The sequence below is a fragment of the Trachypithecus francoisi genome, unplaced genomic scaffold (assembly GCF_009764315.1).
Source record: "Trachypithecus francoisi isolate TF-2019V2 unplaced genomic scaffold, Tfra_2.0 Lachesis_group8, whole genome shotgun sequence".
Taxonomy (NCBI): Eukaryota; Metazoa; Chordata; class Mammalia; order Primates; family Cercopithecidae; genus Trachypithecus; species Trachypithecus francoisi.
This window is the reverse complement of record NW_022681473.1, coordinates 92,605,000-92,630,955: the sequence shown is the minus strand read 5'-3', so window position 1 is coordinate 92,630,955 and position 25,956 is coordinate 92,605,000. Positions and strand designations below refer to the sequence as shown.

The following is a 25,956-nucleotide window of genomic DNA, read 5'->3' as shown; positions in this document are numbered from 1 at the left end:
CACCTGGGATAAGGAGCTCGTAGGTGTTTTACGTTTGAATTTAAGCAACAAATCTGTCGAGCTGTTTTTCTGCACTTCCCCCTAAGGCTCGGTCACGCGAGGGGAAAGCTCCAACCGCCCAGGACTCCTTAGAGTAAATCCCATCCCCTCAAGTTCCTCTCCAGAACCTCCCCCTACTCCCGCCCTTGCCCTGCAACTCCTCCCTCTCACTCTGAGTCGCACGCACCCCTGTCTCCTCCCTGCCCGCAAAACTACTCTTCAAAGACTTCCTTCCGGGCACCGCGAAGCCGGCGTGCTCCGCATTCGGAGAGGCAGCGGCGCTCGCCTTCATCCAGGACAACAAAACTGCCATTTCCGAAGAGAAAGAAAACGGCTCGCGGCTTCTGTGGTTCCCAGGCGCGGGCCTGCGAGGGAGGCCGGGAGCCGAGTCGCCACGCCCAGAACCCCGAGCCCGCCCCCGCGCCACCCAGCCCGGCCCCGCCGCCCCCGCTGCGCACGCGACGCCCCCTCCAGGTCCCGCTCCTGCGCCCTATTTGGTCATTCGGGGGGCAAGTGGCGGGAGGGGGAGACGTGAGCGGCCGAAGGGGAAGCGGAGCCGGCGCGGGCTGCGCAGAGGAGCCGCTCTCGCCGCCGCCACCTCAGCTGGGAACCCACGAGGCCGCCGCATCCTGCCCTCGGAACAATGGGACTCGGCGCGCGAGGTGCCTGGGCCGCGCTGCTCCTGGGAACGCTGCAGGTGCTAGCGCTGCTGGGGGCCGCCCGTGAAAGCGCACACATGGCGGGTAAGTGGCCGCGGGGATCGCCAGCTCCGTTCGTGGGACGCAGCGCGCTGCCGAGGCTTGGGTTCCCAAGTTGGAGTCTGGTACAGAAAGTTCCGCGTGTCTCTGGTGGAACGCTCGGGGCGGACCCGGAGGTGACCGGGCAGGGTGGGGGGAAACTGAGGCTTGGGCCAGTTAGCCGCTGGCCCCGGGGCCGCCTGCTGAGGAAATTGCCTGGTGCTTCCCCTCTCGCTTTTTGGAAGCGGCGGTCTCAGGCCGGGACGGGTGCGCATAACCTGTTGAGTTTACCGCAAGTTGGTTTTTACAACCTTTCCCTGAAGTTAATGTTTGTCGAGGTTAGAGTTTATCTAAGGCTTCCGTTTGTAAACAAGATTAGCTGAGTTGAAAAATATGTCTACCGAGGCCCGCGGAAACGTCTCCCAGTTAGTTGGGGAGCTTTTCAAGCGTTTCCCCGGCATTTCATCGTCTAATATTATGCAGCATTATCCAGATGACTTACAGTCTTAAGGTCCCCCTGACGCTCGAAGTTAGGCTTCGGACCTCTTGGAGCTAGCTGGGAGCCTTTGGGGAGCGCGCCCCGCCCTCGCTGCAGTTGAGGCGGCTGCCCCCTTGGCGGGGCGCTCTCCACCCCTCGTGTGCCATAAACACCCGGCCGCGGCGCGCGGCAGCTGCGCAGCGTTAAGGGCACAGCTGCACAGTCGCCGGTGGCCCGCGTCGTCGCTAGTAAGGTCGTAACAGGATGATGTTGACATTGCTTTTCTGTGTAGGGCGGAATTTGTTTCCTTTTAGGCCCTTGGCCCTTTGGAGACTTTAAACAGCCCTTTTTGGATGAAACCAGGAAGTTGGGATTTGCTGTGTAAATACTGTTCTCCTTGGTCAACTGTTACAGAAGTCAGGTCCCTACGTAATGGTCAGTAAACTAGGATAAGTTAACTTTAAGTGAACCAAGGTTTTCATGGTTTTGAATTCTGTCCATCCACTGTATATTTAGCCTTAGGTTCGTTTTATCCAGCAAGAGAAAAAGAAGGCAATTTGTAAATCTGGAACGTTCAAGCACAACGCTTGTTTTTTCTGGAATGATCTGGGTGAATTAACAATTTTTCTTCGTTTTGCTGAAGCTTTTTTGTTTGCTTAATTGTGCATGTGACAAACTGGCTTCGCAGACCTAATTTTGAGATCATTTAAGAAAAAAGTGGTAAAATCACATCTTGGTCCTAATTTTATACCAATTATTTCGTGAGGTGAGGTCTCCATTTTTAAAAATTTGTTGCTGTGTTTGTGAAGATAAACCTTACTGTTTCTCCAATGAATTACCGATTAGAGAAATTGTGAGTCACCATGCTTTTCTTTCTTTTGCCCTCATAACACAGATTTTTTTTTTTTTTTGCCCTATTTTAACACTCACTGTTTGTTCTGTTTATTACTTAATGTCTTACTAGAGGTTAGTCCCATTTGGAAAAGTTAAAATGCTCTGTAGTAGAAGAGCGCTGAATTCATAAACTAGTGTAACCAGCCAGAGGTAGAATCTGTTTCTACAGACTATGATGTCACCTTGCAACTAGACTAAAAGGTAACAATTGAAGATTTCTCAAAAAAGCTAGTAACTGTTAATCCAAGTCTTCATATATAGTGTAATCTGTATACAATATCATTACGGAGTATAGTGATTTTTAGCAATCATACTAAAACTCATATGGCTGATTTTTACTGGATACATTTTCTTTGCATCCCACGCTATACTAATTTAGGTCCGTAAATCATCCCATTGGATCCTCACAGTATTGTGCCCATTTTATAGATAAGTAAGCTAATTTTTGGCAAGTGAAACAATTAATACATGTTTGGTTTCAGATCAGAATCCAATTTTTCAATTAACCTTTTCACCACTAAGCCATGTTAGTTGATGATGGCTCTTGAAGTAGATAATGCTTGTATTCCACAGTACTACCATTGCCTAGAATATTGTGGGAGAAGATAAAAACATTATTGAAATTCTGCTTTTAAAATATTCTTAACAGTCTGCTGCATAGCTTTATAAATATCAGTTGGAGGAGGGAGACTATGAGCACGTTTGCAAATCAGTGAATAGGATTTATTGTATTCCAAAGAATGACATTAACATTAACAGGATGGGAGGGGAGGCTATTAGTCATTACTCTTAGTGGCAAGTGACAGAAACCCACCTTGAACAATCTTTGTGGAAAGAAGGGACTCTTTTGACTTGTAACTGAAAAGTGCAAGGATTGAGGTGGCTTGAAAATGGCTGTATTCAATTTCTTAATTCAAGAAATTAAGAAATCATCGCATAAGAGTGACAATAGCAGGGAAGTAAAAACAGGCGTTTGTGGTAGCCCAGCCAAAAGATGATGGTGAGTGGCAATGGAGATAAAAGGGTGCATTCTAGATCTGTTGGGGTTTGGGACTAATCACTTGCCGATGGATTGGAGGGTGGGATGAGGAAGAGGGAAGAATCAAAGGATGACCTCTTGCTTTTGGGGCTGAGCAGCTGGTAATGCAACAATTGGGAAGGTGGGGGGCAGGTTTCGAGTAGAAAATCAGTAGTTCCATTTTGGCACTCATATCCGCAGGCTTAGGAATCAAACAATCTGGTCCAATTCCAGTCTCTGCCACTTTCTATCTGGATGGCCTTCTCTGGGCCTCAGTTCTTGTCTGCAAAACAATACTCCTGTCTAAGAATTGTTGAGAGGGTTAGATGAGCTAATGCACATAACCCTGGCTTGTGGTAAGCACCTAATAATGTTGGCAATTATTTGCTATCTGCTGCTAAATACATCTACATGGTCTATTGACCTTGATCTTTTTCAAGTTAATCTTACACTGTATTCTTTTGTGATAAATAGATGATAGTCCCATCAAGAAGAAGAAATTCTCACAAAGAAGAAATTTGCCCAAGAAGTAAAGATAAATCCTTCAAAGTTACTGCTTTTCTTTGTACTTTGAGGATTTTTTTTTTCAAGTGGGGGAGAGTTCATCTTTGTGAAAAGGACACAGTAATACACTTGCTCTCTTCCTATGTGGTATACATATTTAATCTTCATTAGACAAAGACTCAAAACGAATAAAGCACTCCGAAAAGTTGCTTAATTGGGACATAGAAATCTCTGACATGTTTTCCAAATCTAAAGGTACTAATTTAAAAATTAAAACTGTACTGAGAAGGCTTGCAGTTAAATAAGAAAATCCTATTTTATCCCTCCATTGTATGAAATTAGGGGTGTTGGTTGGGTGGTGCAAGACCTAGAGATGCCTGTGAGTAGAAAGGGCCTCTCCTGAAATGGTCCACTCCACTCAGCAGAGCTGTCAGTGGCAGAAATTGGTCCATCTGTCCCCAATTGTGTGGGTGAATGAATTTTGGCAAAGCTATTGCATTCAGTGGCTGGTACATAGTAAGTACTATGTAAGTGTTTGTTACATAAGCTAGATGTTTATCTTGAAAAACCTGATAATACAGTCCCTTTTAGTGACAGCTTCAAGATATGTTTCATAACAACAGGGGCAAAAGTAGAACTTCCTGTGGAATAATCTACCCTCTCGACACCACTACCCCAACTCCCCCTAGGCAGAAAACCACATATTGCCAGTATTCTTAGTTATATGTTCTTTCATAACAGGATATTTCTTTATTTTTACAGCATCTGCAAACATAGAGAATTTTGGGCCTCCACACAACTCCAGTGCTAACTCAACAGGTGAGTTTTAAAAGATTAAAAAAACAAATTTTCATTTGTCTAGGGTACATGAAATAATAACAGCCAGGGAAGTAGGCATAAGCTGATTCACTAACCTGTTTTAACCCTGAGTTCTTCACCCGTGAATCGCAATAACCTGCCCTAGTGCTCTATAGTAGACATCAGTAAGTGATAGTTCGCTGGATTAGTCTTTCTCAGTCTTATAAAGATGTGAATAAATTCTAAAACAAAAAGTGTATCAGAATTTCATGTTACGAATTTTTGAAGCCATTTTTAGATGTGGGGGTTTTGTAGTTTGCCTGTAGATAAGAAATGTTGGTACAGAAGTCTTAAGGTCTTGCTGATGAAACAAATCACTCTAAACTAGTCAGCCATGGCAGCCTTAATATACCTCTGCTGACTCTAAGGAGACCCTACTTACATTTCACCCATGAGGCAGACTCAACCCAAACACTTCGTGAGGCCCTTACCCTGTGATTTTAGTTTGGGACAAAGCCTTGGGCCTCTGAGTTCACTAGCATAGAAAGATACAAGAACCAGGCTGATGTCATCAATATCAGTAGTAAATCATCAAGGTATGTTTCTTGTAAACAATTTTTTAGTTATCTTCTCACTACCCTTAATCTTCACAGTTGACTGAGTTGGAAACTAGAAAAAGGTACACCAATCCTGTCACTAACTTGTTTACTTTTATTCAGAGAATATTGACTCTAATGAGCTAGCACATTCTAGGTTCTAAGACTACAAAATGGACCAAGCCTTAACTTCTAGGGGGTTTTGCTTTTTGTTTTTATTTTGTGGCAAAATATACATGACATAAAATGTATAACTAACCATTTTCTTCAGTGTAAAGCTCAGTGGCGCTAAGTACATTCATGCTGCTTTGCAACTTGCTGGAGTTTTTATTTCTGTGGGGCATCCCAGTGTTTCACTTAGTTTATGTTCTTGGTTTACTGCTGTTCTTTCTTTCATTATCTCTGCCTTTTCGACTGGTGTCTGGTGGTATGTACTCAGGACATACTTTTATTCTAGTTTTAGTAATTCTACAGGAAACATTTTCATTGAGAGGAAAAAAGTCTAGATGGATTACTCCAAAATGTAGTAGTGGTTATCATTGGGTAGTTGTGAAAGGATCTTAGTTAAAAAAAATTTGATTATACTATTAGGTACCTTTTCCTTTTATTGAATCTAATTCTGCACTAAACTTTTAACCTCGGGTAAACAAAGGAGGTAGAAGAAACATAAAGACAGTAATATTAGCAATAGACACCATTTATTGAATGCCTACAACTTACAAGATACTCCTCATACATTTACTAATCTAACCGTGGTGAGGTAGGTGTCATTTCTGGTTTACACATGGGGAAATTGAAACTCAAGAGTGGTTAGGAAATGCCCAAGATCACATGACACTAAGTGTCACATTCAGGATTTGAAACCCAGTTGTATTCTAAAACCTATGTCTCTTTATCACACTGTCTGAAATGGGTTATGGCCTTACTTTTAAAAAGTGCTTTTCACTGTGAATGATTATTAAAAATCAACTCAATACTTTGAGGGCAGCTCCAGAGTCAGTGGGATGATTTCAAATGCCCCTTCTAGCACAGGGAAATTTTTTGAGAAGAAAAGCATTGCCTCAAATTTTTCTAGAAGGAGAACAGGTAATACAACTATTAAAAATGTTTTTGCACAATGTGTTATACTTCTCCTAACTGTTGCATTCCTCTTTGTATCTTGAAAACACTTTTGAAACACGTTAAGTTTGTGTATTTTTACAGGATGGATGCTTAACTGTGTTTAGTTACGCATACCGTTGTTGAAGCTTTGCTTCTTGGAACATACCGTTTACCAATCTATTTGGTGCTGTTTATTTAGTGCTCTTTCTGGGGCACCATATTCCCTCTCACTAGGAAAATAGCATGTTTGGCAAATTCCATTATGATGTGTATTCCAGGAATGTACTATCGGAAAAAGCGGAGACTGCCTGCAGTACTACTGAGAATGTTGGGTGTGTATCACATTTATAGGACTCACCACGTTGGAGTTTCAGAGAATCTTTTTTTCTCTTGTTTTGGTCTCCATCTAAGTTCCTTGAGAGTGAAATCTATGATTTATTCATTCTGACATCTCACTCTATGCCTGGTGCATAGTAGGTATGCAGAATATGTGTATTTTTGGTTGGTTGAACTCAGTTGTGGAACGAAATACATATTTTGTAATTGCTGATTTGCCTTGTCAAAACACTATTATATACATTTTGCAGATATGTACTGGTTTGTGCTCCAATCCTATCCATTATTACAGCTGTTCACTGTTTGTACAGTAACATAGGTACTTAAAGTCAAACAACAGGAATGGAGGTTGCTTTCCAATGTACCACGGAGTTACATATAACAGTTCTTTTTTTATGTCCCCTAATCATTATTTGAAGACAGCTATACTTTTGACATTCTTGTCTGCAGGGACTTGTTTGACACACTTTCATCTTACAGAGAAAATAATTTCCGCTTATTTCATTTGTAGTCAGAGTATATTTTAGATTCTGTGGATGGATGAATTTACGCTTTATAGTGCAAGGAAGACACATGCCCAGATTATTTTTCATAGTGGGTTTGGGCAAGGATGTAAGGAAATGTAGCATGGTCTAGATGGGAGTGCAGATATCATCAGTAACTAGAACAGCAGCTCAGTATCATTCAGGATACAGCTGTCTCCTTGATCACCTAGCATTGATGCTTCCCAACGAAGAGGGATCTCAGAGGATTGGGTTACCATCATCCAATCTGAAGCTCTTTTCTTGGATATAACTTGCACCAACTCCTTTCCAAAGCTGTTTATCTCTTAATCATGTATGTTCCATCTATTATGATTGCTATTGGTTTGGTTACTCATCCTTGGCATAGTCATTTGGGCCACTCCGGTGGGGTTAGTTTTTTCCATAGACATGGCAGGGATGGGTAGTTGTGAGAGGGTCTTATTTTAAAAATATTTTATTACACTATTAGGTACCTTTTCCTTTTATCCTTTGTTGAATCTAATTCTGCACTACTGAACTTTTAACCACAATTTTGAGCATTTGGACCTGTCTTGCATTTAGATTTCTACAGAAGAAAGCAGTAGAAATTTGGGAACAGCTTATTCTGTATTCCAATTTTTACCCCCAATTGCAACAATGAAAGTCCCACTGAAGTGGAAAGAATTTATCAGGTATATAATTCCATATGTCACACTACCTTCTTCTATTTATTTTAGATAAAATGTTTTATGTATGAAAAGAATATTAAATGGAAACTTTCTGTGAGTTTGTAAGTCAATCAAAGACAGGAACCAGTTGGCCTGACAGGTTGCTTTAGTTACAAATGGTGATACAGATGATTGATTGATTGATTGATAGATAAAAATGGTGATAGATACAAATAGTGATAGATACACAGAGAGACATAGAGATATCAATACTGGTTTTTCTCTAGAGATTTGATGTAGGAAAGAATTTTTCTAACCAAAGAATTCATAGTACATTTAAAATAACTGCTTCAGCTCCTCAGAAAGTTAATTGTTTTCAACTTATGTTTTTGAGATTGCATCTGAAAATTACTGGTAATTTTTTTTATGCTTTAAGTTCTAGGGTACATGTGCACAACATGCAGATTTGTTACATACGCATACATGTGCCATGTTGGTGTGCTGCACCCTTTGACGCATCATTTGCATTAGGTATATCTCCTAATGCTATCCCTCCCCCCTTACCCCCACCCCATGACAGGCCCTGGTGTGTGATGTTCCCCGCCCTGTGTCCAAGTTTCTTACTTTTCAATTTCCACCTATGAGTGAGAACATGCGGTATTTGGTTTTCTGTCCTTGGGATAATTTCTTTAGAATGATGGTTTCCGGCTTCAGCCATGTCCCTGCAAAAGACATGAACTCATCCTTTTTTGTAGCTATATAGTATTCCATGGTGTATATGGGCCACATTTTCTTAATCCAGTCTATCACTGATGGACATCTGGGTTGGTTCCAAGTCTTTGCTATTGTGAACACTGCCGCAATAAACATACATGTGCATGTGTCTTTGTAGCAGCATGATTTATAATCCTTTGGGTATATGCCTAGTAATGGGATGGCTGGGTCAAATGGTATTTCTAGTTGTAGATCCTTGAGGAATCGCACACTGTCTTCCACAATGGTTGAACTAGTTTATAGTCCCACCAACAATGTAAAAGTGTTCCTATTTCTCCACATCCTCTCCAGCACCTGCTGTTTCCTGACTTTTTAATGATCACCATTCTAACTAGTGTGAGGTGGTATCTCATTGTGGATTTGATTTGCATTTCTCTGATGGCCAGTGATGATGAGCATTTTTTCATGTGTCTGTTGGCTGCATAAATGTCTTTTGAGAAGTGTCTGTTCATATCCTTTGCCCACTTTTTGATGGGGTTGTTTGAGTTTTTTCTTGTAAATTTAAGTTCTTTGTAGATTCTGGATATTAGCCCTTTGTCAGATGGGTAGATTGTAAAAATTTTCTCCCATTCTGTAGGTTGACTGTTCACTCTGATGGTAGTTTCTTTTGCTGTGCAGGAGCTCCTTAGTTTAATTAGATTCCATTTGTCAATTTTGGCTTTTGTTGCCATTGCTTTTGGTGTTTTAGTCATGAAGTCCTTGCCCATGCCTATGTCCTGAATGGTATTGCCTAGGTTTTCTTCTAGGGTTTTTATGGTTTTAGGTCTAACATTTAAGTCTTTAATCCATCTTGAATTACTTTTTGTATAAGGTGTAAGGAAGGGATCCAGTTTCAGCTTTCTACATATGGCTAGCCAGTTTTCCCAGCACCATTTATTAAATAGGGACTCCTGTCCCCATTTCTTGTTTTTGTCAGGTTTGTCAAAGATCAGATGGTTGTAGATGTGTGGTATTATTTCTGAGGGCTCTGTTCTGTTCCATTGGCCTATATCTCTGTTTTGGTACCAGTACCATGCTGTTTTGGTTACTGTAGCCTTGTAATACAGTTGGAAGTCAGGTAGCGTGATGCCTCCAGCTTTGTTCTTTTGGCTTAGGATTGACTTGGCAATGTGGGCTCTTTTTAGTTTCCATATGAACTTGAAAGTAGTTTTTTCCAATTCTGTGAAGAAAGTCATTGGCAGCTTGATGTGGATGGCATTGAATCTATAAATTACCTTGGGCAATATGGCCATTTTCATGATATCGATCCTTCTTGTCCATGAGCATGGAATGTTCTTCCATTTGTGTCATTTTTTATTTCGTTGAGCACTGGTTTGTAGTTCTCCTTGAAGAGGTCCTTCACATCCCTTGTAAGTTGGATTCCTAGGTATCTTATTCTCTTTGAAGCAATTGTGAATGGGAGTTCAGTCATGATTTGGCTCTCTGTCTGTCATTGGTGTAGAGGAATGCTTGTGATTTTTGCACATTGATGTTGTATCCTGAGACTTTGCTGAAGTTGCTTATCAGCTTAAGGAGATTTTGGGCTGAGACGATGAGGTTTTCTAAATACTACAATCATGTCATCTGCAAACAGGGACAATTTGACTTCCTCTTTATTCCTAATTGAATACCTTTTATTTCTTTCTCCTGCCTGATTGCCCTGACAAGAACTTCCAACACCATGTTGAATAGGAGTGGTGAGAGAGGGGATCCCTGTCTTGTGCCAGTTTTCTTTTTTTTTTTTTTTTTTTTTTTTTTTTTTTTTTGAGACGGAGTCTCGCTCTCCCGGGCTGGAGTGCAGTGGCCGGATCTCAGCTCACTGCAAGCTCCGCCTCCCGGGTTTACGCCATTCTCCTGCCTCAGCCTCCCGAGTAGCTGGGACTACAGGCGCCTGCCAACTCGCCCGGCTAGATTTTTGTATTTTTTTAGTAGAGACAGGGTTTCACCGTGTTAGCCAGGATGGTCTCGATCTCCTGACCTCGTGATCCGCCCATCTCGGCCTCCCATTGTGCCAGTTTACAAAGGGAATGCTTCCAGTTTTTGCCCATTCAGTAAGATATTGGCTGTGGGTTTGTCATAAATAGCTCTTATTATTTTGAGATATGTCCCATCAATACCTAGTTTATTAATAGTTTTTAGCATGAATTGCTGTTGAATTTTGTCAAAGGCCTTTTCTGCATCTATTCAGATAATTATGTGGTTTTTTGTTGTTGGTTCTGTTTATATGATGTATTATGTTTATTGATTTGCATATGTTTAACCAGCCTTGTATCCCAGGGATGAAGCCAACTTGATCGTGGTGGATATGCTTTTTGATGTGCTGCTGGATTTGGTTTGCCAGTATTTTATTGAGAATTTTTGCATCGATGTTCACCAGGGATATTGGTCTAAAATTCTCTTTTTTTGTTGTGTCTTTGCCAGGCTTTGGTATCAGGATGATGCTGGCCTCATAAAATCAATTAGGGAGGATTCCGTCTTTTTCTATTGATTGGAATAGTTTCAGATGGAATGGTACCAGCTCCTCCTTGTACCTCTGGTAGAATTCGGCTGTGAATCCATCTGGTCCTGGACTTTTTTTGGTTGGTAGGCTGTTAATTATTGCCTCAGTTTCAGGGGCTGATATTAGTCTATTCGGGGATTCAGCTTCTTCGTGGTGTAGTCTTGGGAGGGTGTATGTGTCCAGGAATTTACCCATTTCTTCTAGATTTTCTAGTTAGTTGATTTGTGTAGAGGTGTTTATAGTATTCACTGATGGTAGTTTGTATTTCTGTGGGATCAGTAGTGATATCCCCTTTATCATTTTTTATTGCATCTATTTATTTGATTCTTCTCTCTTTTCCTCTTTCTTAGCCTTGCTAGTGGTCTATCAGTTTTGTTATCTTTTCAAAAAACCAGCTCCTGAATTCATTGATTTTTTTTTTTAAAGGGTTTTTTTGTGTCTCTATCTCCTTCATTTCTGCTCTGATCTTTGTTACTTCTTGCCTTCTGCTAGCTTTTGAATGTGCTCTTGCTTCTCTAGTTCTTTTAATTGTGATATTAGGGTGTCAATTTTAGATATTTTCTGCTTTCTCTTGTGGGTATTTAGTGCTATAAATTTCCCTCTACACACTGCTTTAAATGTGTCCCAGAGATTCTGGTATGTTGTGTCTTTGTTCTCATTGGTTTCAAAGAACATCTTTATTTCTGCCTTTAGTTCGTTATGTACCCAGTAGTCATTTAAAAGCAGGTTGTTCAGTTTCCATGTAGTTGAGCAGTTTTGAGTGAGTTTCTTAATCCTGAGTTGTAGTTTGATTGCACTGTGGTCCGAGAGACAGTTTGTTATAATTTCTGTTCTTGTACATTTGCTGAGGAGTGCTTTACTTCCAACTATGTGGTCAATTTTGGAATTTTGGAGTGATGTGGTGCTGAGCAGAACGTATATTTGTTTATTTGGGGTGAAGAGTTCTGTAGATGTCTATTAGGTCTGCTTTGTACAGAGCTGAGTTCAAGTCCTGGATATATCCTTGTTAACTTTCTGTCTCGTTGATCTGTCTAATGTTGACAATGGGGTGTTAAAGTCTCCTATTATTATTGTGTGGGAGTCTAAGTCTCTTTGTAGGTCTCTAAGGACTTGCTTTATGAATCTGGGTGCTCCTGTATTGGATGCATATATATTCAGGATAGTTAGCTTTTGTTGAATTGATCCCTTTACTATTATGTAATGGCCTTTGTCTGTTTTGATTTTTGTTGGTTTAAAGTCTGTTGTATCAGAGACTAGGATTGCAACCCCTGCTTTTTTTTTGTTTTCCATTTGCTTGGTAGATCTTCCTCCATCCGTTTATTTTGAGCATATGTGTGTCTCTGCACATGAGATGGGTCTCCTGAATACAGCACACTGATGGGTCTAGACTCTATCCAATTTGCTGACTGTGTCTTTTAATTGGAGCATTTAGCCCCTTTACATTTAAGGGTAGTATTGTTTTTTGTTTTTTTTTTTTGAGACGGAGTCTCGCTCTGTCGCCCAGGCTGGAGTGCAGTGGCCGGATCTCAGCTCACTGCAAGCTCCGCCTCCCGGGTTTATGCCATTCTCTCGCCTCAGCCTCCCGAGTAGCTGGGACTACAGGCGCCCGCCATCTCGCCCGGCTAATTTGTTGTATTTTTTTAGTAGAGACGGGGTTTCACCCTGTTAGCCAGGATGGTCTCGATCTCCTGACCTCGTGATCCGCCCGTCTTGGCCTCCCAAAGTGCTGGGATTACAGGCTTGAGCCACTGCGCCCGGCCAAGGGTAGTATTGTTATATGTGAATTTGATCCTGTCATTATGACGTTAGCTGGTTATTTTGCCCATTAGTTGATGCAGTTTCTTCCTGTCAATGGTGATCTTTACAATTTGGCATATTTTTGCAGTCGCTAGTACTGGTTGTTCCTTTCTATGTGTTTAGTGCTTCCTTCAGGAGCTCTTGTAAGGCAGGCCTGGTGGTGACAAAATCTCTCAGCATTTGCTTGTCTGTACAGGATTTTATTTCTCCTTCACTTATGAAGCTTAGTTTGGCTGGATATGAAATTCTGGGTGGAGAAGTCTTTTCTTAAAGAGTGTTGAATATTTGTCCCCACTCTCTTCTGGCTTGTAGAGTTTCTGCTAAGAGAGCTGGTGTTAGTCTGATGGGCTTTGCTTCGTGGGTAACCCAACCTTTCTCTCTGGCTGCCTTTAATATTTTTTCTTTCATTTCAACTTTGGTGAATCTGACAATTATGTGTCTTGGAGTTGTTGTTCTTGAGGAGTGTCTTTGTGGTGTTCTCTGTATTTCCTGAATTTGAATGTTGGCCTGCCTTGCTAGGTTGGGGAAGTTCTCCTGGATAATATCCTGAAGAGTGTTTTCCAATTTGGTTCCATGCTCATCGTCACTTTCAGGTACACAAGACGTAGATTTGGTCTTTTTACATAGTGTCGTATTTCATGGAGGCTTTGTTCATTTTTCTTTTTACTCTTTTTTCTCTAAACTTCTCATCTTGCTTCATTTCATTCATTGGATCTTCAGTCACTGATACCCTTTCTCCCACTTGATGAATCAGCTACTGAAGCTTGTGCATGCGTCATGTAGTTCTTGTGCCATGGTTTCAACTCCATCAGGTCATTTAAGGTCTTCTCTACGCTGTTTATTCTAGTTAGCCATTCGTCTAATCTTTTTTCACGGTTTTTAGCTTCTTCACGTTGGGTTCGAACATCCTTCTTTAGCTTGGGGAAGTTCATTATTGCTGATCATCTGAAGCCGCCTTCTCTCAACTCGTCAAAGTCATTCTCCATCCAGCTTTGTTCTGGTGCTGGCGAGGAGCTGCGTTCCTTTGGAGGAGAAGAGGCGCTCTAATTTTCAGAATTTTCAGCTTTTCTGCTCTGGTTTCTCACCATCTTTGTGGTTTTATCTACCTTTTGTCTTTGATGATGGTGACATACAGATGGGGTTTTGGTGTGGGTGTCCTTTCTGTTTTTTAGTTTTCCTTCTAAGTCAGGACCCTCAGCTATTGGTCTGTTGGAGTTTGCTGGAGGTCTACTCCAGACCCTGTTTGCCTGGGTGTCACCAGCAGAGGCTGCAGAACAGCAAATGTTGCTGCCTGATCCTTCCTCTGGAAGCTTCATCTCAGAGGGGCACCTGGCTGTATGAGGTGTCAGTCGGCCCCAGCTGGTAGGTGACTCCCAGTTAGGCTTCTTGGGGGTCAGGGACCCACTTGAGGAGGCAGTCTGTCCGTTCTCACATCTCAAACTGCATGCTGGGAGAACCACTACTCTCTTTAAAGCTGTCAGACAGGGACGTTTAAGTCTGCAGAAGTTTCTGCTGCCTTTTGTTCAGCTATGCCCTGCCCCGAGAGGTGGAATCTACAGAGGCAGGCAGGCCTCCTTTAGCTGTGGTGGGCTCCACCCAGTTCGAGCTTCCTGGCCACTTTGTTTACCTACTCAAGCCTCAGCACTGGCGAACGCCCCTCACCCAGCCTCCCTGTCACCTTGTAGTTCAATCTCAGACTGCTGTGCTAGCAGTGAGCGAGGCTCTGTGCGCATGGGACCCTCCGAGCCAGGCATGGGATATAATCTCCTGGTGTGCCGTTTGCTAAGACCATTGAAAAAGCGCAATATTAGAGTGGGAGTGTCCCGATTTTCCAGGTACTGTCTGTCACGGCTTCCCTTTGCTAGGATGGGGGAATTCCCCAACCCCTTGTGCTTCCCTGGTGAGGTGATGCCCTGCCCTGCTTTGGCTCACACTCCGTGGGCTGCACCCACTGTCCGACAAGCCCTAGTGAGATGAACCGGGTACCTCAGTTGGAAATGCGGGAATCTACCCATCTTCTTCATTGCTCATGCTGGGAGCTGTAGACTGGAGCTGTTCCTATTTGGCCATGTTGGAACCCATTGCTGGTGATTTTTAACATCATTCAGTTTCGTTTAAAGGAATGAAATATAGGAAAATCATGCAATATTAAGCTAACTTACTCAGTGAACAGCTATTAGTTTGGACTGCCCACTCTGCTAGTCACTGTTTTAGGCACATGGCATAGAGTGGTAAATAAGATGGATAAGTTCCTGCTCTCATGAAGATAATATCCAGGTGGAGGGACATAGACTAAAAGGAAGTAAACAACTAAAGATGATGATTTTGGATTGTGATTAAAAATAAATCGACTGGGCATGGTGGCTCATGGCTGTAATCCCAGCACTCTGGGAGGCTGAGGTGGGCAGATCCCTTGAGGTCAGGAATGTGAGACCAGCCTGGCCAACATGGTGAAACCCTGTCTCTACTGAAGATAACAAAAGTTAGCTGGGTGTGGTGGTGTGTGCCTGTAATCCCAGCTACTCAGAAGGCTGAGGCAGGAGAATTGCTTGATCCTGTGAGGCAGAGGTTGCAGTGAGCCGAGATTGTGCCACTGTACTCCAGCCTGGGTGACAGAGCAAGACTTTGTCTCAAAAAATAATAATAAATAAATAAATAAATAAACATGGTAAAACACTTATCTACCTCCAGGCATAAAGAGGGCAATGTGGAAAAAAGTGACTAGGAAGGGCTGCAGATTGGTTGGTCAGGGAAGCCCTCTCTAAGGTGGGATCATCTGAGCTGAGACCTCCATGACAGGAAGGAGCCAGCCCTACAGATACTAGGGGGAGGAACATTCCAGGCAGAAGCCCTGAAACAGGACTGAGGAACATATATTTCAAAAAAAGAATTATATTTTGAGACATCAAAAACAGCAGGCCCAGCACGTGAGGCCAGAAATGTAGATTCTGACAACTTAGAATGTAGATTCTTGTTAATTTCTTGTTAATGTCTCTGGGTCTTTTTCAGTTCTATAGTGATTCTAAACCACTATGCACTCTCATACACCCTGTACTCTAAAGACAGCAGATACAGGCCGGGCGCGGTGGCTCAAGCCTGTAATCCCAGCACTTTGGGAGGCCGAGACGGGCGGATCACGAGGTCAGGAGATCGAGACCATCCTGGCTAACACGGTGAAACCCCGTCTCTACTAAAAAATACAAAAAACTAGCCGGGCGAGGTGGCGGGCGCCTGTAGTCCCAGCTACTCGGGAGGCTGAGGCAGGAGAATGGCGTAAACCCGGGAGGCGGAGCTTGCAGTGAGCTGAGATCCGGCCACTGCACTCCAGCCCGGGCGACAGAGCGAGACTCCGTCTCAAAAAAAAAAAAAAAAAAAAAAAAAAGACAGCAGATACAGTAATCAATTGGAACTGCACTAGTGCTTTCTTTCCTGAAGTATATCTCCATTCTTAAAGTTGTAATTAGGACCCAAATTAAATGCTTGCAGTTCAGATTAAGGACTACTGCTGTACTTTATTGCTATGTGAACTATAAAAGGGAACATTTAACATTTTAAACGTAAAAAAAAAAAGTTGTTTTTTTTTTTTTTTTTTGAGATAAGAGTCTCATTCTGTCACCCAGGTTGGAGTACAGTGGCTCGATCTCAACTCACTGCAACCTCTGCCTCCTGGGTTCAAGCAATTCTCCTGCCTCAGCCTCCCGAGTAGCTGGGATTACTGGTGTGTGCCACCACACCTAGCTAATTTTTGTATTTTGAGGGTTACAGAGATGGGGCTGGGTTGAGTAACCAGCCTATCATGTAAATTCTGGGAAAACCCAGGAAATACTGAATTTGCCCGTGGGATGGTGTGAGTAGGTGGAGGAAGTCATGAATGGGGATTAGAAGAGATAAACAGTGGGGGAAAGTACACAAACTGAAAAAGCACGCAAAAATCCCAAAAACGAAGTGTACAACAGCAACAAAACTAACAGGAAAACAAAACTTGGAGGCATTTTTTAATACTTGTTTTTTTTCCTTTTCAAAAGCTGGAAAAATAAAAGATGGTGTAGAAGATAAAACATAGGCCAAAAAAAGTAGAACTAGATCAGAAAAATCAACTACCAAACTCTGGGTTCCTGTTGTCTTTCCATAATGAAGTTGTCTGGCTCACAGTGGGTTCAGTCTAAATTCTAGTGTGAATAGCAGAATGAATTCAATTGGCATTTAATACTTGGCATTCTTTCTTATTGTCTTTCTTTTGCATTAAATACTCCTTTTTCGCGGAGAGCAGGCAGGCTTGCTTTGGATTCCCATGACTTCCTTCTTTCAGACTAAAATTGATGACTTACTCCATCATGTTGAGTAACACTAAGATTTCTCATGAATAATTTTTCCCAGATGTATATATGAAGTTCTTAGGAATAAACTTTGAGTTAAGCAGTAAGTAGAGTTAAACAATAATTGGTACTGAACATTAACTGCATGGCTCTTCATCTCTTTGCGTGTCTGTATTTTTTAAATACATAATTTTGTTTAAAATCTATTAGTAAAGTAATGCATGCACCAGTCTTCCTGGCTTTGAATTACACTCCATTTTATAAGGAGTTAAATTGAGGTGGGCGCGGTGGCTCATGCCTGTAATCCCAGCACTTTGGGAGGCCGTGGCAGGCAGATCAGTTGAGGTCAGGAGTTTGATACCAGCCTGACCAACATGGCAAAAGCCTGTCTCTACTAAAAATGCAAAAATTAGCCAGATGTGATGATGCATGCCTGTAGTCCCAGCTACTCGGACGGCTGAGGCAGGAGAATCACTTGAACCTGGGAGGTGGAAGCTGCAGTGAGCTGAGAGCATGCCACTGCACTCCAGCCTGGGCGGTAGAGGGAAACTCCATCTCAAAAATATAAAATAAAATAAAATAAAAAATAAGGAGTTAAACCAAGAATATTTTCATAAGGGCTTTTGGTTTCTTTGTTTTGTCTTTTTGTTAAGGAAACTTCATGCATGTTTTAAAAAAAATCTTCACTGAGATGTAATTCACGTACAATATAATTAAATTTATATAATCACACACCCCATTTCAAGTGTACAGTCGAGTGATTTTTAGTATATTCACAGGTATGGTTAACCATCACCACAGTCAATTTTAGAACATTTTCATCACCTCAAAAAGAAACCCCGTGCTTTTTATTTATCACCCCCTTATCCTCCCTGCTTTTGCCCCCACCAGTCCTAAGCAACCACAAATCTACTTTCATTTTCCTATTCTGGACTTTCATATGAATGGAGTCCTGTAATATGGAGTCATGTAGTATGTAGTCTTTCGTGACTGTCTTATTTCCGTACTTCATTCTCTTTTATGGCCACACAATTCACAGAATGAGTATGTCACCTATGGTTTATCCATTCATCTGTTGATGGACATTGGAGTTGGTTCCACCTTTTGGTATTATGAATAATGCTTCTATGAATGTTTGTGTAAACCCTTTTGTGTGGACATATGTTTTCATTTTTATTGTGAATATACCTAGCAGAATTGCTAGGTCATATGGTAACTTTGTTTAATGAACTGCCAAACTGTTTTCCAAAGTAGCCACACCATTTTACATACACACCAGCAGTGTATAAGGGTTTTATTTTCTTCATATCCTCACCAGTCCTTGTTACGGTATGGTTTTCTGGTTGTATCTGTCCTAATGGGCATGATGTGTTTTTGATTTGCAATTCCTTGGTAACTAATGATGTTGAACATTTTTTCATGTGATTATTGGTCATCTGTATATTTTCTGTGAAGAAACGTTTATCCAAGTCGTTTGCCATTTTTAAAAATTGGGTTGTCTTTTTGTTAGCTTGTCTGTGTCTTTTTGTTATTTTTTTCTGATTATGAAGATAATACAGGTTCTTGTGGAAATTTATTATTTATTTATTTTTATAAAGATGGAATCTCGCTTTGTTGCCCAAGCTGGTCTGAAACTCCTGGGCTCAAGCAGTCCTTCTGCCTTGGCCTTCCAATGTGCTGGGATTACAGGTGTGAGCCACTCTGCCCAGCCCATTGTAGAAATTCTGGAAATACAGCAAAGTATGTATTTTTAAAAAATTATTCAAAGTACTCCCACCACAAAGCTACTGTATATTGTGGTGACTGTAGTTCACAATATGTTGTGTACTTGAAAATTGTTAAGAGAGTAGATTTTAAGAGTTCCCATCACATATAGATGGCCAGTTGATTTCAGACAAAGGTGCAAGAATACACAACGGAAAAGGACAGTCTATTTAATGAATTATGTTGGGAAAACTGATTATCCACATGCAGAAGAATGAAATAGCACCCTTATCTCAGACCACATGATTTCCATATGGAAAAATCAACTCAAAATGAGTTAAAGATTTAACATGAATCCTGAAGTTGTAAAACTACTAGAAAAAAATAGGAAAAACTACACAACATTGCTCTGGGTGATGATATTTTAGATTTGGCCCCAAAAGCACAGGCAACAAAAACAAAAACAGACAAGATTACATCAAACTGAAAAGCTTCTTCTTAAAAAGGAAACAACAGAATGAAGAGACATCATACAGATTTGGAGAAAATATTTGCAAGCTATGTGTTTGTTAAGGGGTTAGCATTAAAATATATAAAGAATTCAACGCTATAGAAAGAAAATAAGTAATCCAATTTTAAAATGGGCAAGGAATCTGAATAGACAGACATTTTTCAAAAGAAGACATACAGATAGCCAACAGTTATATGAGAAATTGCTGAATGTCAAGAATCATTAGGGAAATGCAAATTAAAACCACAATGAGGTGTCATCTCACACCTATGAGAATGGCTGTTCTCAAAAAGACAGAAGATAACAAATGTTGCTGATGATGTGGACAAAGGGGGACTCTTGTACACTGTTGGTGAGAATGTAAACTAGTACAGCCATTATGGAAAACAATATGGAAGTTCCTCAAAAAATTAAAAATAGAATTACCATATGATCCAGCAATCCCACTTCTGGGTATTTACACAAAAGACGAAATCAGTATGTCAAAAAGATGCCTGCACTCCCATGTTAATTACAGCACTATTCACAATAGCCAAGTGTATTCATCTGTTCTTGCTGCTATAAAGAAATACTGGTGACTGGATAATTTATAAAGAAAAGAGGTTTAATTGACTCACAGTTCCACATGGCTGGGGAGGCCTCAGGAAACTTGTAATCATGCCGGAAGGCACCTCTTCACAGGGTGACAGGAGAGAGAATGAGTGCCAGCAGGGGAAATGCCAAACACTTATAAAACCATCAGATCTCATGAAAAACTATCACGAGAACAGCATGGGGGAAACCACCTCCACGATTCAGTTACCTCCCACCAGCTTGCTGCCATGACACTTGGGGATTATGGGGATTACAATTTAAGATGAAATTTGAGTGGGGACACAGCTAAACCATATCATTTCACCACTGGCCCCTCTCAAATCTCATGCCCTCACACTTCATGCCTTCCCAACAGTCTTCCAAAGTCCTAACTCATTCCAGCATTAACCTAAAAGTCCAAAATCTCAACTGAGATGAGGCAAGTCCCTTCCACCTATGAGCCTGTAAAATCAAAAGCAAGTTAGTTACTTCCTAGATACAGTGGGAGTACAGGCATTGGGTAAATACACCTGTTGCAAATGGGATAAATTGGCCAAAACAAAGGAGCTGCAGGCCCCATGCAAGTCTGAAATCCAGTAGGGCAGTCATTAAACCTTAAAGTTCCAAAATGATCTCCTTTAACTCTGTGTCTCATACCCAGATCATGCTGATGCAAGAGGTGGGCTCCCATGGCTTTGAGCAGCTCCACCCTTGTGGCTTTGCAGGGTACAGCCCCCTTCCCAGTGCTGTCACTAGCTGGCATTGAGTGTCTGTAGCTCCTCCAGACACGCAGTGCAGCTGTTGATGGATCTACCATTCTGGGGGTTGGAGGACAGTGGCCCTCTTCTCACAGCTCCACTAGGTAGTGCCCCAGTGGGGACCCTGTGTGAGGGCTCCAGCCCCACATTTCCCTTCTGCACTGCCCTAGCAGAGTTTCTCCGTGAAGACTTCACCCCTGTAGCAAACTTCTGCCTGGACATCCAGGCATTTCCATACATTCTCTGAAATCCAGTCAGAGGTTCCCAAACCTCAGTTCTTGACTTCTGTGCGCCCACAGGGTCAACACTGCGTGGAAACCACCAAGGCTTGGGGCTTGCATCCTCTGAAGCAATGGCCTGAGCTGTACCTTGGCCTGTTTTAGCCATGGCTGGAGCTAAAGCAGCTGGAACGCAGGGTACATGTCTCCAGGCTGCATAGAGCAGGGGGCCTCTGGGCCTGGCCCTGGAAACCATTTGTCCCTCCTAGGCCTCCAGGCCTGTGATGGGAGGGGCTGCTGTGAAGGTATCTGACATGCCCTGGAGACATTTTCCCCATTGTCTTGGTGGTTAACATTTGGCTCCTTGTTACTTTGCAAATTCCTGCAGCCAGCTTGAATTTCTCCTCAGAGAATGGGTTTTTCTTTTCTGTCACATCATCAGGCTGTGAATTTTCCAAACTTTTATGCTCTGCTACCTCTTGAATGCTTTGCTGCTAGAAATTTCTGCCAGATACCCTGAATCATGTCTCTCAAGTTCCAGTTCCACAGATATTTAGGGCAGGGGCAAAAGGCCACCAGTCTCTTTGCTAAAGCATAGCAAGAGTGGCCTTTACTCCAGTTCTCAACAAGTTCCTCAAATCTCCATCTGAGATCACCTCAGCCTGGACTTCATTGTCCATATCACTCTCAGCATTTTGGTCAAAGCCATTCAATAAGTCTCTAGGAAGTTCCAAACTTTCCCACATCTTTTTGTCTGCTGAGCCCTCCAAGTCTCTAGGAAGTTCCAAACTTTCCCACATTTCCCTGTCTTCTAAGTTCTCCAAACTGTTTAAACCTCTGCCTGTTACCCAGTTCTAAAGTCGCTTCCACATTTTCAGGTATCCTTATAGTGGCACCCCACTCCCAGTACCAATTTACTGTATTAATCCGTTCTTATACTGCTATGAAGAAATAACCCAAGACTGGGTAATTTATAAAGAAAAGAGGTTTAATTGACTCAGTTCCACATGGCTAGGAAGGCTTCAGGAAACTCACAATCATGGCAGAAGGCACCTCTTCACAGGGTGGCAGGAGAGAGAATGAGTGCCAGCAGGGAAATGCCAGATGCTTATAAAACCATCAGATCTCCTGAGAACTCACTGTCATGGGAACAGCATGGGGGAAACTGCCCCCATGATTGAATTTGCTGAGACTAGCCCGGTTGGGGAGTCCCTAACCCAGCGGTGCTAGAGGAATTTAAAGACACACACACAGAAATATAGAGGTGTGAAGTGGGAAATTGGGTCTCACAGCCTTCAGAGCTGAGAGCTCCAAACAGAGATTTGCCCATGTGTTTATTAACAGCAAACCAGTCATTAGCATTGTTTCTATAGATATTAAATTAACTGAAAGTATCCCTTATGGGAAATGATGGGATGCAATGAATTAAAGGAATAGGTTGGGCTGGTTAACTGCAGCAGGAGCATGTCCTTAAGGTACAGATTGCTCATGCTATTGTTTGTGGCTATTGTTGTGCCTTTAAGTGGTTTTCTGCCCTGGGTGGGTCAGGTGTTCTTGCCCTTATTCCTGTAAAACCACAACCTTCCAGCATGGGTGTTATGGCCATCATGAACATATCACAGTGCTGCAGAGATTTTGTTTATGGCCAGTTTTGGGGCCAGTTTATGGCCAGATTTTGGGGGGGCCTCCTGCCAACACAATTAACCTACCACGAGGTCACTGCCATGAACACATGGGGATAACAATTCAAGATGAGATTTGGGTGGGGACATAGCCAGCCCATATCACCAAGTTATAGAATTAACCTAACTGTTAATCAGCAGATGAATGTATAAAGTACACATGATACATATACACGCAATGGAATACTATTTAGCTTTAAAAACGTAAATGTGCAAATTCCATCATTTGCGACAACATGGATGGAATGGCAGAGAGTAGAATGGTGGTTCCCAGAGGCTGCAGGGTGGGGAAAAAGGGGAGATGATGGTTAAAGGGTACAGAGCCTCAGAGAAGAGGAATACTTTTTTTGTTGTTGTTCTATTGCACAGCATAGTGAATATAGTTAATAGTGTATGGTACCTTCCAAAATTGCTGAGTAAAATTTCAGTGTTCTCACCACAAAAATGATAAGTATTTGAGGTGATGGATATGTTAATTAGCATGATTTAATTATTCTACATGTATTCATAAATCATAACATCACTTTGTACCTGTAAATTTATAGAGCTGTAATTTGTCAGTTTACAAAGATAAGTATGTGAGGTAATGCATATATCAATTTAGCGATTCTACATTGTGTACATAAAACATCATGTTGAACATCATAAACACATAACAGTTTTTTTTAAAGTATTCTACCAACTATTTTTAGTTTTCTTTTAACCCAGCGACATAAGCACAGTTTCCTAAAATGGGAACTGACCCTCCCCTATAAAACATTTCGTTATGGTTTTATCTTTATGACATGAAAACAACTGGTTGAAAAGTGATGATTTTTTTTTTAGTCTATTACCTGACTGTTCAGTAAGAATTGGTTTGACTACTTTTTTCACCTCACACTAAATTTGGTTCACTAGTTTAGTGGCCCCTCCCCCAAGTCATCCCCACCCGGTGTGTGTATTATATTGTATTTTGGGGAAGATACAAAGAGAAAAATTGCTTTGCTGTTAATTGAATTTGGGCAAGCTACTTAATCTCTGTTTCTCACTTCCTGCTATGAAATAGAGCTGATTATAGAAAGATGGCTGTCTCATGGGGCTAAGAGAGTATAGCCATCTCATGGGTTAAATGAGGTAACATGTAAAACACCTGGCACAAAAACAGGACCTAAATAAATGTATTTTTCCTAGCTTTGTGGCCACACTTACCTTTTTGGTTCCTCCTTTCTCTGACCTCTGTGCCATGAGACCTTTGCATGTTCTGTTCGCACTACCTGAAGAGCTCTTCCTTTCATCTTTCCTTTTTTCTGGCTACCAGTTACCCTTTCAGCCTTTAGATTGCTTAAGCTTGTTTCCTCAGGTACAGTCCTAAACCTCTAGGCTTATAACTGGGGTACCTGCCTTCAGAGGACTTTGTGGTTTACTGGTTTACAGTAATATAACGTGATGCTTCATCTCATTCTGCCTCTCCAACTAGAAAGTCAGCTCCTTCAGGGGGAAGACTGATTTTACTCACCACTACCTCCCTAGCACCCAGTGCTGTTTTTGTTGAAACAATGAAGGATATGCGAATGCTATGGGAGGAGTAAACCAGTTTTTGAGTTTTTTGCTTGCTATCCCAGCCTTAGTTGTGAGATGGAGCCCCTTGGTCAAAATAGATCACCACCTGCACTCTGGTCTTCTCACTTAAGAAAACAGGGGAGAGTTGCCACAATTGTCTTCTGTGGTCCTGGGCAACTCTGTTCTTTGCCTCTTTGTTTCCATAAAGATAAAGCCCATCTAGAAAAGGCACTCATGCTGGCTGGGGGAGGTGGCATGGATGGACAGAGCAATTCAGATCAGAGAGGCCTCTGCCCCTGCTCAGGGCCATGCTTGTCCTGCTGTGTGATACTGCCATCTCACAGGCTGCTTCTGGAGATGCTCAGGTTGTTCAGGCCCTGTGGCTTTTGGCAAGGTGGGAGCATCTGTGCTCCTCCTCACATAAAAGAGGGTAATAAAAGTAACACAGGAAAGGGGTGTTGTGAGGCTTTAGTGATGGTGGAGCAGTGTTGCTGAAGTCCCTCGGGGAGTCTGGATTTGATTGCAGTGAGTCTGGCTGCATCTGAAGCCTATAATAGTTTGCAGTGAAAGATGCTGTGTATAAGATGTCAAACATTTGCTTGGTAGAATGTTATGATTGTCAGGAGTTTACTTTTGCACTGAAAATAGTCTTGGTTTGGTGTAAGTAGAGTCACATTGCAGCACACACAGGCATTCATGCTTTTATGTTCGCTAATTGTAAGGAAATGTTTTCTCAAGGCAAGAGTCAAAGGTTCACAGAGTGCCAAAGACCTTCTCAAAGAGGAAAGTCTAATTTTAGCAACTTCATTTTGTATGCCAAAACTTGCCTTTCATTAGTTTCGTGTAATGTTTCTGCTGACATGAGTTAAAAAATGCATTCTGTTGTAAAGGAGAAAAAAAAAAAAAAACCGAAGAGAAACCATAAGCATGATTAGAAGAAGAGAAAAGAACAGGAAGAAAGTAGACATCATCCCAGATTTAAATTTCATATTGTTAAAATCATTTGGTTGCGAGCAGTAGGAATTATCTAAAGCTAACTTAGATAAGCAAGGACTTGTTGGACACCTGCTGTCCAACATTCACAAAACCTAAAGAAGAAAACTGAACTAGATCTAGCGTGGCTAGGGACTTCAGGGACAGGAATTAACAAATCTCCTAAGGAGGTTGCCATCAAAAGACTCTGTTAACTGTTGTCCATCCTGGTGTATGCTACTCATATTTCAGACTCCTACAAGAGGCTCATTGACCTGGTTTGAATCTCATGCCTACCCACTCCTAGACCCTCCAGACCCCAGGGGATGAGAGAAGGGTGGTTGCCTGAAGGACGAGTGGAACAGGAGCTAAGCAGGGAAAAAAGAGCAGATGTTCATTCTACTGGCCACATAGCCACTGTCAGTGGTAATGATTTTTGCCTGGCCAGAGACAGTGGCCAGTAGTTACTAGTCTCCTTTCTCTTCAGAAACATCTGCTCTTGTCAGAGTTGTAGCCTATTCTTGATGAGCTGCAGCAAACATGTTGTACCACTATTAAATTGGAGATGGTTCATTTCCCAAGGATCTCAGAATATCTTTTTCAGTTAGCTTTGTAAAGTAATTGTCCGGATGGCCATTTAATTTCTGATATGGGATAAAGTAATCTAGGGGAAAAAACACTTCTTTAAAATGACTGTTTTTTTGTTTTTTTGGCTGGGCACACTGGCTTACATCTGTAATCCCAGCACTTTGGGAGGCCAAGCTGGGTGGATCACCTGGGGTCAGAAGTTCGAGACCAGCCTGGCCAACATGGCAAAACCCTGTCTTTACTAAAAAGATACAGAAAACTTAGCTGGGTGTGGTGGTAGGCAACTGTAATCCCAGCTGCTTGGGAGGCTGACGCAGGGAGAATTTCTTGAACCAGGGAGGTGGAGGTTGCAGTGAGCTGAGATTGCGCCACT

At 42.0% G+C, this 25,956-nt stretch overlaps 1 protein-coding gene across 1 annotated transcript in view; it reads left to right on the top strand.

Annotated features, from left to right (window-relative positions):
- Nucleotides 1-290: 290 nt before the first annotated feature.
- The window catches only part of TMEM123 (transmembrane protein 123), a 62,622-nt gene continuing 36,956 nt past the window's right edge, over nucleotides 291-25,956 (top strand). Inside the window, exons 1-2 of the mRNA XM_033204582.1 lie at nucleotides 291-782; nucleotides 4,433-4,489. Coding sequence (XP_033060473.1) covers nucleotides 683-782; nucleotides 4,433-4,489 — 157 coding nt within the window. The 5' untranslated portion in view covers nucleotides 291-682. The remainder of the gene's footprint in view (nucleotides 783-4,432; nucleotides 4,490-25,956) is intronic.